Here is a 14303-nt window from a genome sequence, read left to right on the forward strand (position 1 = left end):
GGAGCATCAGCTGACGGTAACGGGCATTATCAGGGGCTTTAGCACTAACGACTAACAGGGAATCATTCCTACAATAAGTCAATCCGGGGTATGCTTTTTAGAAGACATCACATATTTCATCTGCGTAACCCGAAATCTTTCGGTCGTAAGTATCAAGTTTTTCACATTCTCCATACGCAAGCCATACGCAAGCCAAAGACAACATGGGAAGCATAACGACCCAATGCCCAATACCAAACCCGAGCACCCTAGATAAGAAACTGTATGGCTCAGGTAGTAACGCATTAGAATCGGTAATATCGGATGGCCTCAAGTAAGGAAATTGTAAGCCTAGGACATCAAGGTCGCTTCGTTTAGATAAGTTCAACCTAGGAGGTAGGTACCCAGTTTCTATATACACGCTCTAACCCCCAGCCAGTATTATGAACTGTGAAAAGATAAAACACTAACATCCTAAAATACTTTATCTTCCTCAAATGTTTCTTAGTTTCAAGTCTTCAGTTGTTCTAGGGATTGTTGTCAGCCTCTTATAACAAGTGCGCAGCATAGAAACTAAGACTGTTACTCTCTTAAAAGGGTAGAAAGAGCAGTTAATATCTGGCCGAGAGATGGCTGTAACTAATACTAATATGAGGCTTTGAATAGACTCGAATGTAACTTGATTCGACCTAGTTTACGTCGATTGAAGTTGGCAAACAGTTGAGTTATAGTTTAGATATAGGGTAATTAGGCCATATTGAACGAATTACCTTAGGTATGATAACGGGTAGATACATGTAACTAAGGCGGGGTTAAATGGGGATCGGGTGGGCTAAAAAATATAGTAAATACTTAGAAAACCCCCGCGAGTTGATTATTTTAACTAAAGGAACTACGGAATTGATTCAAACTTGGTTATTATACTAGGTTAAGTTAATAAAATCACACTCGTGCTATCAGTGTAACCTTGGACTTAAGTTGTTAAGTCCATTAATTTAACAATGCTTAATAAGTACCTGACATCGCGAACCGGGAAGGTAATCTTAGTGCTCAGCCTTATGGGACCTTCTTACCATTCAGCCCATTTCTTCCCATGGCTGGCGTCAGCGTTCCGTATCTTCACGACATGTCACCCCATTAATGGAATGTAAATTCGCCCCCATGATAATAGGTAGCAAGGTGATCTCCCTCATATTCTGTTCGTTAACAGGACAAGATAATATATAACTAAGTTTGTGTACTTCGTATAACAGGTAGCTACGCAAAATATGAAGACAATAGTAGTTCTCAATTCTTTCAGAAGTGTTCGTGTTGATAACGTAGTAAATAGGTATTTTACCTAAAGAGGGATTCAACTAACCCATATAGCTATTTCAGTGCTTTTCAGCTAGTTAGTAGGTAAGTGGCTTGCCATTTCTCATATATTACGTGGTGCAATACCTATAAGCCATTAAGCCTTAAAACTGAGTCTATGAGCGGGATGGAATCGTAGTTCCTACTTTAACTGATTAGTGGGTAAGAGCTAGTAACGGAATGATGAATTTCTTAGACAGAGTAAGACGTATGAAGAGGAAGTATTGGATTATAATCGATGTAGTTAAATGACCCAATCTAACTTGTCTTACCCCGTTGCTCGTATATAGTATCAACTTGGACTAAGCATATAACGGGTAGTCAACCATAATAAAAAGTGACTGGTAAACTTATCTAGTTCTATAGACATGAGTAGAGTCGTAGGAAAGCATGTGTCTACTCATCTTTTAGAATTGGATTCCATATTCTAGAATCTATGTAATGTATTGCAGTTTTCCTCCGCTGAGTTGCATTCGGTCACGGAGACCCCGGTCTATTTTCATGCAACCCTCTGTCAGTCTCGGGTACAGCCCAAGCTTTTAAGGGGAGCTTATCCAATCTCGTTTTACGATTGGCTACGCTGTATGAACCAAAGATACTTATTACCTGGAAACGGGCAGGGATTAGTCCTATCCTTGATCCGTTTGTGATTCTGCAACTCATTCATATCTGACCTGTGTTCCCGTTGTTCCTGATATTGCTCTTCTGTCAGCACCGGCCATGATCTTCTTTCTTGATCGTGGTACTTAGAGATCGTGGCGCTCCGAGAGCTTGAGTTAACCTTGAATTTATTAATACGCATTGTTTGAACCTCCTTCGCTAAATATGCCTCCAAGAGTGAGTTACCTATCTCATTATATTAGCACCCTAACTCTCTTAACTAATATTTAACGGCATCGCAGTACGACGAGGCGCCCGAGCTGATACCTCAGAATTTTCCAGAGGTTCATCTCCCACCTGCGGCACCAGAAGTGGCCAGTACGTATGGACAACATACGCCAGCAACTCCAGTAAAGCCTGAAGAGTCAACCAACCTGTCGGCAGGATATACAGGTTTTGCGCCAGTTGAGCACCCGCCACCTTCGTCGTATACGTATGACTATCAAACTGGGTATGGTCCTACACTACCATCAGAGCACGGCAGAGCGCCGCAACGAATACTGGGATGCTCAGTGCTAGTGTTTATTCTATCTATTATCATTGCCCTTCTATCGACGGCCGTTATTGGGTTGGCGGCCGGAACTGGAGTCGAAGCGAGCCGAGCGAACGACGCAGAGGCGCGTTTGGCCGCGCTTAGTGCTTCGCCGGCGACCGTCACCGTAACAGCACCAGGGCCAACAGCGACTGACTCCAGCGCGATTGATAAAGGATGCTCTACAAATTCAGCGGGGGTGACGGGAACTACATACGAATCTCAATGTGAGTATAGTATTGACACGGGAACACCAATTCAGAACAACTACTAACTATCTGAACTCAAGTTTTTAATAATCCTACTTTTAAGATATACTGCAACAGCGACGCTCCAAATAATCCGCTCTCCTCTCTCTTCGTGGGTAATTTTGACGACTGCATTGACGCTTGCGCTTCTTACTCCTTCTACATACCTTCCGACTTCGCCAGCAATTCTACGTCTGGAAATGCTACCTGCGCCGGGGTCAGCTTTATTCCTGCCTGGACTAACCGTACAGTCGCATTCGACGGAGACGCGCCGGGCAATTGCTATCTTAAACCTGGGCCGCAAAATCAAACAGCGTTGAATAACCCCAACATAGGGGGCTCTGCTGTACATGCAGCGATTCTGGATACGCAATCCTAGTGACGATATATCAGCCTATCGATTTACAATTTACTATTATGCATTGGGTTTAGCATGAGGGAACAAGGCATGCATTTAACATGATACCATAGCGCAGGAGTTGGGTGTTCACATGGAAGTTTTCTGGTCTGAGGAATATATTTTGGCGTACTACCCTACGTGGCTTTGGGGGTGGAGTTCTACAGTTCTTGAGCTCAGGAGTTATTAGGGGTTTTGAATTATAATAGGTCCATAAGGTTTGATAGTAAAATTCGCCTCAGGTATAGAAGAAAAATCCTCTAAAATTTCGAAACGTCCCTGAACTTCTTCTGCAAGCTATCCTCCGTCACTGTAACCGTCTGATCAATTCTTCTGGGGTGGTGCTGACTGACGTCGAGCTGTAAGCTGATTCAGCGAGTAGGCTTGTTCTGTGCCGCTGAGCGACAGCTCAGGCGGCTACGTAGATAGATCAGCTACTGTCTCAGAACACTGTGCCTGAATACGCGGATTTGTTACATACGGTCCCGAAAAATATTAACTGAAGACTACCAATGACATTCCATACGTAACGAGTATCTAACAATGGGTAGGAGGAGGTAGTGAGGTATCACATATTCTATCTGGTACTACTTTTAAGATGGAGGCACGTTCGCCAGGGCCAGGAACCGCGCCACCATCTTGTCTTCAGAATTGCTAGGGCGCTGCCATGCGGATACAAGGGTAAGCCCCGCGACAAGGCCACCGGAAATCCAGCGGTTGATTCCCTACCAATCATGCGGTATTCTACACGTACAACATCTTTCGATTTCAAGAATAGCCTGCGTACCTCATAGGTGTGTTTTCCGAGAGAGAGTTCGTATTATCATCCGTATATGGCTCTAAGGTCCTGCGTTTCTAAATGTAGACATCATAGGGAAGCGAGATGGCCATGAACAACAACGTTGGGTACGAGAAAATGTATGCGATGACCCTATTAGTTAGGTACCTAGGTAATTTAGGTAAATATATTCTCTGGTTGTGCTTCCAGCTAAAGTTCTAAATGCCTTATCTGGAACCCCAACACTCAATCGCGATCCATTATAGTGTTTTTAGAATCGTTATATCGCTAGTTATGAGGGCAATGAATACAATGCAGGTACCTAACCGGATCAATTCATTTGTACAATCTCACGATCTCATTCCTAAAGATCGTCGAACACATTAAAGAACCATGAATCACTAGCATTGTCTATAGGCGTTGTAGGCCCACCACCCCGAACTCCATCAAACATATTATTTTCCTGGTTTGAAATGTTCGCTGCGTCCGCATTTTCCAGGTCATACTGCCAGACTTCTCTCAACTTCCGGAAAACCCCAAGGCCCCAGTTATACGATTCATCATCGCCGCCGTCGAGTGAAACCAAGGTGGAGGCGGCCTTCAAATACTCGAACAGCCCGATGATTTTATCACAAGTCGGAATGAGGTCAACAGTTCTCCGAACCGCCACCCGATCCCAGCTTGGATCTTGTAAAATGGTTAATGTATGTAAGCCTTTCATAACCGTGACAAGTCGAGGATAACTGGCGAATGACATGTTACCTAGGAGAGGTATAGGGGTAGAGAAGAACGTATCAAGGTACGCTTTAATTGACACAAGGCAGCGCTGGTAGATCTCAAATCGTCGCAAGTCCGGCTCGTTCCATGGTGTGGTCGGCTTGCTTATTTCGGATTCATTTATCAAAAGCTCCGTGAAGTGATAGAGCTCTAAGATCATATCTAAATAGCACATATTAGTGAGGAAATGGGTTAACATTGGTGACCATAAGTTTAACTTACGATCATTTCTGACCTCCGCGCTAAGGTTTTCCTGTTTGGTTATCTCGTGTAGCTGTGATCGAAGAGCAGACAAATAAAGTGGCGGAGGCCGGCGACCGTTGGCGTATAGAGAATCATCATATATCTGGTTTGCGATTAGTTGCATTTTTACCATTGCTGTGAGGCTTTCGTCTAGAGATGCTTTGCTGCTTTGAGCAAGGTTTGAAAGGTAGACGTCAAGGTAAGGGGACCAACGGAGCCCAGGTGCATGTTTGAAGATATTCGATATCCTAAGCAACTTGTTAGATAGGTATTGAATGGGCTAGATTGACGGTGGGGAGAAAAGAAAAGTTCGCGGGCTGATAAACTGACATAGAGGTAACAACAAAAGCACCTAACACTGCGCGTTGCTCCTCGTGGGGGCGCCTCTTAAGCAGAGTTGACACCCGCTGCTCACCAATATCACCAGCAGCACAGAACACAGTCGGGTCGGACGGTGGCCTATGGAGACCCAAGTCACAAACTAGAGTAACAATCAGTTGAGAGAATAATGTCCAGAAAGGTTTATCTCGTTTATGCAGATGTGACCTAGGTAACAGTAGCAAGTCAGATAGAAGGTTCGATATTTCAAAGTGTTGAATGGGGGTATTGACCATCCTACAAATATGAGGAGTCCCAGAAGAAGATCTATGCTCTTCTCCCTGTGCATAACCACCTTCAGAACTACAATGTTCTTTGCCTGCTCACTTAAGGCGGTTCGTTTCCTTGGTGACGTTGACGCCGTGCACATTATAGTTAGCCATAGAAATGGGTACATTTCCCGAAGCTGTTGGGCTCTCGCATATGGAGGAATATAGACCAATGGCAGAAAACCCTGTGTCCGGCGGTTAGTAATATAAGTAAATATTGTGGGTTGGGAACCAGGACCTTAACTCACTGCAGTTTCATCTCGGAATTTTCTTAGTAAATCTTCTGCCTCCGACGGGGACGTTTCGTCAAAATAAGAAATACTTGAACTTGAAGTTTTCGTAATGTCAAATGCGGTTATCCCTCCAAGAGATTGAGTAGCCGGCACTGAAGGCGCGATGGTGACCGATGGCACCTCTGTATTGGACTCAAGAGCTCCTTGCTGCCCATCGTGATTATCTACTTCATCTTCCGTGTGGGTTCCTCTGGTCTCTTTCTGTGATTTTAAACTTGACATAAGTTTATCAAGTTTTTCTTCGAGTCGGGCAGTTCTAGAAACGCCACGACGTTTTCCCACGCGACGCCCAGCCGATTCTGTTGGCGTGCAACTTTTCTTCAAGCGGTAGCACCTAGACAGTCTTAGTATTTAATGTTGAGGGCATAATTGGTCTTGAGAGGAACGGCAATAATATGTCTAGACCTACCGTTCACAGATGGTGCTGTCAGCCCGATATATACACTTGCATTTAACTCGAGAGCAGTTCGTGCAAGCTCTAATACCCGATGTAGAAGTTGACGTAGGCCGAGACCTGGGAACATTCGTGGATAATGCCGTCTCCATATTCTTAGACTCCGATATCTGTGAGTTTGTGTATGCGCAGGACAAACCATATGTGTGAAAGATGCCGTTTACGAACGGACCCGGGAAGAATTCGAAGTGTTGTCTTTAAGTTGCGGCTGACTGCGTGAGTAAGGAGATAAAAAGAAACTGTGCTCCGGCCGCCGGCTACGGGAGTAAAATTATCACCCGGTTCCGGTTACTCTTACGCTATGGGATGAATTTGATTGGGTCTGCTTAGTCTTCCATCGAACGCCTATCTGAGGACCCCAGTAGGTAGAAATGCTTACATCGAGACATTGTCTTTCTAATAAGACCCCCCCTTTAAAATCAGCACCACTATATATTCTTGGGACATAGAGATATGAAATAAATGCATATATTATACTGTCAGCTCTATACGATGACCACTGCTATGTAAGCAAAGCCTCTTATCTGTCATATCTCGCTTCATAAGTCGATTCTTCCTCCAATAGCTTGCATATTCTTGCCCTCATAATGTGATAACTATCTTCTTGGCCGAGACGCTACCGGACTTCCCCAGATCAATCGCAGCCTGAATATTTTCCAGACCATGGCCAAATACCAACGGCTTAGGTAGGCACCGAAACTTCTTCTGAACTAAAGCGACCGGGAGGTACTGGTCGTAGATGATAGATGCGACCTCGTTCTCCTTGAGTGTGCTGGCGAAGACCATCTTGGCCTGAACTCCCTCGGGGACATTAGTGGGCTCCATAGCACAAGCTACGAACTTGGCACCCCGAACCCTGCTGATTACTTCGAATACAATTTTCTCTGAGCCGAATTGTATGGCAAATGCACCCGCGCTCGTCTTGCCTTTGAATGCTTCAACCAAATCCTGTGTGCCGGTCGGGCTGTTGTAATCGAAGACACGTGCAGCACCAAGCCCTTTGCAGTAATCGAAGTTCTTAGGTGACGAAGTTGTGTACACCTCATAACCAGAAGCCACGGCGAGTTGGATGGCGTTTGTGCCAACGCTTGAGGCACCGGCCCAGATCAGTAATGTTTTGCCGTTTGGTTTCGGGTTAATGCTTGGGTAGTCTAGTGCGAGAAAGTCCTTCTGGTAAAGGCCACATGCCGCTGTAGACAGCCCTAGGGGAAGCACGGAAGCATCGGCGAAGTCCAAGTCAGCCGGGATAGGGGCTGCAATGTTTGCTTCGAGGGCGACGTAATTCTGGAAGCCGCCGGATCGAGCATCGAAACCGGCTGCAAAACCAAGAACGCGATCGCCGACCTTGAACTTGCTGACGTTCGGGCCGACTTCGACTACTGTTCCAGCGACGTCACTCCCTCCAATGTAGGGATATTGAAGCCAAGAGAATAGTTGCTCTCCCATAATCTGGATGTACCAATCCATAGGGTTGATAGCAGTAGCGGCCACTTTAACGATGATCTCTCCATCCCCAGCAGTTGGGTATGGTGTGGATTCGACCTTGAGGGGATGAGCCTTGGGCTCACTGAGTATAGCGGCTTTGTTAATAGGGGCCATCTTAAAGAAGTATGCTGTAATTGTGTAAGAATACCTGTAAGCCGATGATTTGGAATGTCCAAGTCACAATATTGGTTGCATCGATGCTCGAAATGAAGGGCATAGAGTCCTCATTAGAGACCTTTTATATAATCGGAATCTGCTTGATATCATCACAGCTTACACGGATGCGCGTACCCTTCGAACCGGCAAAAGAGACAGCCCGACGGGATATTATGGTGGCCGCCGGGACCGTTGGAGGTACTGCTACAAAGAGTCTTGATATGGAATACGTGCAAAGCCATACTGAGTTCCACCGGCCGTATATGTGTAACTCCGGCCGGCCCCTCATTTCCGGTCGACCTAATTATGTAGCTCCGGTACTTCCTAATTCAGCACTTACAAACTCCGACGTCATTAAATCCTAACTACTCGTATAATATACAAATAAATACCATAATATCTTATAAATAGGAGAATTATTTTAAGAATCAAGTATAGGACTGGGGGTTTCAACTGTATCTACCGTGTTATTCGCGGTCGGCCTCCGGATATCAATTCGGATACCGGCCCCACTCTTATATTCCCCGGACCTCTTAAGCTGTCCAGATTCTTATCACGGGTCTTGATATCATGATATTATTCGACAGTTATGGATGACAAAAGATGCCTCTACTCGTAAATTGAGCACTGAAGACTTAAGCTATAGTGCGTTGGAAAATGATTAAGTTACATAGGTAGTGGGTTAGGTAGATATTCATATTTGGAATGAGGTTCTTTTTTCGTAAAGCATCAATCTATGCGTCCCACAGTAACGGTCTCGACCTACTCCCATCACCTCTCGGATAACATGCATAAATCATGGGATCCTGACTGGTAAAAAATAATGAATCAATACGCATATTACTGGGGCTTCTAACTGCTTTGAACTCTAGTGATACTTTTCCATAGGAGCTGGCCAGACATTACCTACTTGCTGGCATACTAATTCGCCAGGGCCCAGGGATACCTTAAGGCTGAACTGATATTGTGTTTATATTAGTTGTTAGTTTCCCCAAACTAATGAAGACGATAAGAGTTGGTTACGTCCAATGACTTGTTGTATTACGCGATGTCTTTCTTAGCATTCTGCAGCTTGCTTCCTATTGGCCAATTACAATTAAATGCTGTGCAATATCCAGCTATGTAACATGTAACAATACCTGAACCTATTGACCAATTTGTTCCTGGTCTTAAATTCCCGCGTTCTACGGCATATTTTAAGCCTCAGTCATCTCTGCCATTTGTGATTTGACTGCTTATTTCCCTTCATGGCCTCTAGAAAAATCTCTGAGGTAGCTCTGATATGTGGTAGGTAATACGGAATACACTCCATCCATTTGGATCCTTTATCAGCTTACCTACCTCCTAGGCATATCTTGGCGGTGTGGACTGCGCTATTCGGTCATGACTGCACAGTGAAGGGGCTGGAATATACACAGTCGCAGTAATATGCGAATGGGTTAGTGCTAATAGCCAATAGTAACCCCTTTCCCCCCGCCTTTTTGGACCGGATTTCGACGGACGCCCTGCTCGTCAACCCAAGGGCGCGTACTCCACCCTCAATTACATGGCTGCATGGATTAGTTCGGCGCTGTCAGCAGAGTTCGGAAGCGGTTTTTGCAGTGGTTACGATATAGCGAGCCAGCAAGATGGGACGATGACTCTTGTTCAACTTGGGATCTTCGTCTTTCCCGCGTTTGGCTTTAGCGACAAACGGAGCAGCGTATGCAAATCATATCGGAATGGTTAGTTATGCATTGTTGTAGTTTCTAAGGATCTAACTTACGAGGAGATACATCTGTCGCGTGCCTTAAACTTCTTTTCCCCATCTCCTCTTCAAAACTTAGTCGAGGTTGTCCGTATTCTTCCCCAGATTCCTACCCTCTCTTAACAGGGACGTGTCCTCCTTTTAACTCATCTGTTTGGCTTCTCTTGTAACTACAAGTTTACAACTACTACTACACTGGCGCCCTTCTCATTTTGCCAATTCTTACGCCCTAGGTGTAAATCTCTTGGCCGGTGGCCGCGCCCTAAATGACGACAATCGACGAGTTAGAAGAGATGGAATTTGTTAATTGGGATGCTGCCGTAGTCGGCACCAGCTCCGAGCCCGTAGTCACCTCGGAGGGCGTAGCTGGTCCTATCGATGCTCCGGCTGCATCGATGGACCAACCCAATATGGACCTCGTCTTTGGGGACGTCGACGGGGATGACTGGTCGTACTGGGCTCTTGAACACTTCGAGTCCACCCAGATACCTCAGGAGGCCGACCCGGTGGCGTTGCCGGAGCCGGAAACGGAATCTGCAACTAACTCACAGCTTTATTGGGAAATACCTACGGTGCCTTGTACGCACTGCGCAATGGGTGGCTACCAATGCAAGCAAATCAGAGAAGGTAAATACAAGGGTTATTGCACGAGCTGTGTTGCTCTACGTTGTGAGTGCAGCTTCGGGCCTCTAGAACATAATTTGACTGCCGAAGCGGGCGCGACTTTTCCTGCGAACCCTTGGCCAATAATGGGCGATAGACCAGAGACGTCCATCTTGCACGAGGATGAATTAACTGCTATGATTACTTCAGCGCCGCCTGCACCAGGCTTGGTTGCAATCGCCGAGGACAGACAATCACTATTAAAGGCTCAGACTACGACTACGACTAAGAGCGGTACACGGTTTTCCCGCGAGTCAGTGAAAATCCTGAAAAATTGGGTATCGACGCATAGTAGACACCCATATCCTACGGAAGAGGAGAAAGAGGGTCTACAGAAGATAACTGGCCTTAGCAAGACGCAGATTACGAACTGGCTAGCAAATGCCCGCCGTCGTGGAAAGATCCAGCCGACCCGAGCGACGTCACCTCATGTTGGCCGAGGATATGTCCAAGCCATCGATATTCCACAGCGGAGAGGCACGCCGGCGTTGTTTGAGAACATGAACCCCTTGCAGAGATGGGCGAATTCTCCTCCGGAAAATGAACCTGCATCCGTGGCAGCTATTGCTAAAGCCGTGTCGGACTCTTCCAATTCATATTCGCAAACATCCGGATCGGGTCGGAACAGTCCTTACGTTTCTAACTATTCAGATGACGGATCAAGTAGGTCGCTATGCAATCAATCGTCTGCCAGCAGTTTGGGTACCTCTCATTCTAGCGGAAACTCCTTCGCCTCGGCATATTCTAGTAAATCGCGTGGTTCCTTCGGTTCGCTATCATCATTCGTCCGAACTCGAGGCCGTCGTCGCCGCCGTCGAGCTCCGCCCGCACGAGCCGATGAAAGTCTCAACCAACCGCTCAAAACTTACCAGTGCACGTTCTGTACAGAGACTTTTAGGACTAAACATGACTGGCAACGGCACGAGAAATCCTTACATTTGTCTCTCGAGCGATGGATATGTTCTCCTGATGGCCCGAGGACTCTAAACCCGGAAAACGGCATGATGAGTTGTGTCTTTTGCGGCGAGGCGAATCCGGACGATGGCCACATGGAGTCTCATAATTTCTCCGGGTGTACCGAGCGGACGTTGGGAGAGAGGACGTTTTATAGGAAGGATCATCTCCGACAACATCTTAAGCTCGTGCACAATGTCAAGTTTCTTCCGTGGGCAATGGACAAGTGGCGAGTGTCCTCTCCTGAGATTAGGTCACGATGTGGTTTCTGTGGTGTCGTGTTAGATAGCTGGACAATCCGAGTGGACCATCTGGCTGAACACTTTAAGACCGGTAACACTATGGCTGACTGGAAGGGCGACTGGGGTTTCGAAGCCCCTGTGCTTGAGATGGTTGAAAACTCTATCCCACCTTGTGAGAGACTATCGTGCTTCTCTCCTATACAAATATCTAATTGACGAGAACAGATTTAATTCACGACGAGAGGAATACCCCTCTACCTTATAGGGCTAGCAGCAGCCCCCCGACGACACCGATTAACGCTTATGAGTTACTGAAATCGGAGCTTCAGCACTGGGCTACTATGTTCACCGCAGATAACGGAAGAGCGCCAAATGATGCCGAGATGCAATTAGAAGCTTGTTCCATTCTCTACGGATCGGAGATCCAAACGAAGAGTTTCCAGCGTCCCCGTTGGGAAGCATCATCTTGGTTACGTGACCTTGTGATGTCTTCGGAGGAGATATCTCGAAGCGCTGCCTTACGGCCGATTCGAGGACAGTCAGATAACCGATTATCCTCGTTACGTATTAATGGCAAGGACAATATTTTCGAAAACTGCGAGTTCGAGAGGCAGATGCAAGATTTCGTCAAGGCCAAGCAGCTACTGGGCCTAACAGCTATGGACCACGAACTTCAAGTCGAAGCTTGTCGCATCATCGGTAGAATGGAAGAGAAGTCTAATCACCCCGCGGAAGATATAGCGAACTGGCTGTTGCGCATGATATATGGTTCTACGACTTGGCTTCAGAACTTTAGGCAGCGGGCACATCTTCCGCGCAGTGAGGACGTCGGGGACGTTAATCTAAGGTCGAAAGATCCTAAGACTATAGACTCTACTATTCACAATTACAGTAGATTGGAACGGGAGCTCGGCGAATACCTCGAGGGACAGAGGTCAGCAGGCATCGAACCTCAAGACGCCGACCTCCAGCGAGAGGCCCGCGTAATTATCTATGACAGCGACGATGAATGGAACCAGACGGCAGCCGATGATAAAGAATGGCTTCAACGCTTCCGAAAGCGACATCCACGCGATCGTGCTGCTAATACATCTACATCCAGCGTGTCTCCTATCAACCAGAGGCCATTACCATCTCAGGACCAAGCTGCTACAACTGTTACAAGAGATTCACAGTACCTTGGGCCTCTACTTGACGAACTACCTTCCTGTCACAACCCCCATGCAACCAATAACGCCCTCAACAGCTCCATCAAGACTGGTCCCTATTTCCTTAACGACACAAACTGCTACCGCCGCTTGGCCCGGGGTCTCAGTCGCTTCGTAGCGTCGACCATGTCTCCCAATAACCCCAACCGACACGTGCCAACCGACGAAGAGATCCGGTACCAAGCCCGGTGGCTAATATACGACGAGTAAGTTTCCCAAATCTCCCCACCAGCCCCCCTTTCTCAAAAGGCTAGGTAGTTATCAGCTAGCTAACCTGTCTCCCACCAGCGACGACCCGTGGAACCAAACCGCGGCCGACAACTTCGAGTGGCTGCAGCGCTTCAAGCGGGACGTCGGGATCCTACCCGCAGACAGCGGGCCGGGTCTCGGCAGCCCCAAGGACACGGCGTGGGCGCCCATCTCAGGGGGCACCGGGTTCGCGCCGCCGTACGTAGCGCCGAACCCAGCAGCCACGATCGAGCCGCTAGATTCGAACCCGACGATCCTCCTCCGCGACGCGCGGCCGTTCGAACCCGCCGCCAGCACCGCGAACCGCTTCCTCAAGTCCTTTACGCGCCGGTACCCCGCGCCGGCCAAGGTATTCTGCAGCCGGGAGCTGGAGAGCGGGCTGACGGAGTACGTGCGCCGCGAGGTTGGGCGGACGGGAGTGTTCCCCTCCGACGACCATCTCCGCGAGCGCGCGCGCCAGATCATGGCCATGCAGAAGACCAGTTGCGACGACCCGGTACTTCTCGAGCGCTTCAAGGCTTCTGTGATGCAAAGTAGTAGTGCCGGTCTCTCAAATGCCTCCGCGAGCGCGAGCGTGCAGGACGTTGGACCGCTTACCCCCGGCGTGGCCGCTGATATCGCAACCGTCACCGTCACCGCCGGCGATGCGGCGCTCGCGATGCTGCCGGAGGATATGGAGATGGATTTCCAGTTCACGGAGCAGGAGATGAACGACATACTACAGGACGTAAGTCCTGATTTTGAGGGAGGGGCACCGCTCAACCAGAGCCCCTTGGATAGCATTGACACTGGCGTTGCCGGTCCGGGCTTCAACCTATAATCTAAAAACCATGTTACGAAACGCCGTCATTTTTCTTCGACTTCTTTCCTTAGTATATTAGATACCATTTGGGAAGAGTAGCATTTTCCCCCTTCTTATAGGCATATACGGCTGGGGTTGGTATTTTGGATTCACCTCTACTCATAGCGTCTATACCATCTAATAATAAAAAACTAGAGGTTACCCTCCGGGCAACACAAAAGCCTAAGGTTTACACCGCACCATGTTTCTATGCTATTTTTATTATTATTACATATTAGCGACCTGCCCCCATTAAACTGGAGGGTACCCCTACGATAGCCCGGATTTACTGCTATTACACGGCTGGATACTACTTTCAGTACCTTCGAGACCTGAGTAATAAAGAAGTCTTAAATATGCATATGCAAACCTGTTTATCTTTTACTGTTTTCTATAA

General features: G+C 47.3%; 4 protein-coding genes across 4 annotated transcripts; 2 read left to right on the forward strand and 2 right to left on the reverse strand.

The window, feature by feature from the left end:
- Positions 1-1759: 1759 nt before the first annotated feature.
- F5Y00DRAFT_241012 (uncharacterized protein) lies at positions 1760-3446 on the forward strand. Its single transcript, XM_048008317.1, has 3 exons — positions 1760-2169; positions 2235-2751; positions 2814-3446. The coding sequence occupies exons 1-3, from the start codon at positions 2158-2160 to the stop codon at positions 3149-3151; spliced, it is 867 nt and encodes a 288-aa protein (XP_047863440.1). The 5' UTR covers positions 1760-2157; the 3' UTR covers positions 3152-3446.
- An 865-nt stretch (positions 3447-4311) lies between these two features.
- On the reverse strand, positions 4312-6567 carry F5Y00DRAFT_271068 (uncharacterized protein; the record flags this gene model as incomplete). Its single annotated transcript, XM_048012726.1, has 6 exons — positions 6317-6567; positions 5863-6241; positions 5579-5799; positions 5298-5513; positions 4947-5215; positions 4312-4886 (listed from the first exon to the last, which is right to left on the reverse strand). Exons 1-6 carry the CDS (start codon positions 6451-6453, stop codon positions 4312-4314), a joined length of 1797 nt encoding a protein of 598 aa, XP_047863441.1. The 5' UTR covers positions 6454-6567.
- A 248-nt stretch (positions 6568-6815) lies between these two features.
- Positions 6816-8372, reverse strand: F5Y00DRAFT_241017 (GroES-like protein). Its single transcript, XM_048008318.1, has one exon. It carries the CDS (start codon positions 7958-7960, stop codon positions 6944-6946), a length of 1017 nt encoding a protein of 338 aa, XP_047863442.1. The 5' UTR covers positions 7961-8372; the 3' UTR covers positions 6816-6943.
- A 1204-nt stretch (positions 8373-9576) lies between these two features.
- On the forward strand, positions 9577-14153 carry F5Y00DRAFT_241018 (uncharacterized protein). The gene is made up of 3 exons (XM_048008319.1): positions 9577-11780; positions 11834-13022; positions 13105-14153. The coding sequence occupies exons 1-3, from the start codon at positions 10016-10018 to the stop codon at positions 13883-13885; spliced, it is 3735 nt and encodes a 1244-aa protein (XP_047863443.1). The 5' UTR covers positions 9577-10015; the 3' UTR covers positions 13886-14153.
- Positions 14154-14303: the final 150 nt, after the last annotated feature.

This window comes from Daldinia vernicosa, assembly GCF_022497035.1.
Source record: "Daldinia vernicosa strain CBS 139.73 unplaced genomic scaffold F5Y00scaffold_33, whole genome shotgun sequence".
Lineage (NCBI taxonomy): Eukaryota > Fungi > Ascomycota > Sordariomycetes > Xylariales > Hypoxylaceae > Daldinia > Daldinia vernicosa.

Coding starts and splice junctions, on each gene's coding strand:
- F5Y00DRAFT_241012 (XM_048008317.1), top strand. Junction 2,752..2,813: donor AACTACATACGAATCTCAAT/GTGAGTATAGTA, acceptor TCTGAACTCAAG/TTTTTAATAATCCTACTTTT.
- F5Y00DRAFT_241017 (XM_048008318.1), bottom strand. CDS start 7,960: ATGGCCCCTATTAACAAAGCCGCTATACTCAGTGAGCCCAAGGCTCAT.
- F5Y00DRAFT_241018 (XM_048008319.1), top strand. CDS start 10,016: ATGACGACAATCGACGAGTTAGAAGAGATGGAATTTGTTAATTGGGAT. Junction 11,781..11,833: donor TGAAAACTCTATCCCACCTT/GTGAGAGACTAT, acceptor TGACGAGAACAG/ATTTAATTCACGACGAGAGG. Junction 13,023..13,104: donor CGGTGGCTAATATACGACGA/GTAAGTTTCCCA, acceptor GTCTCCCACCAG/CGACGACCCGTGGAACCAAA.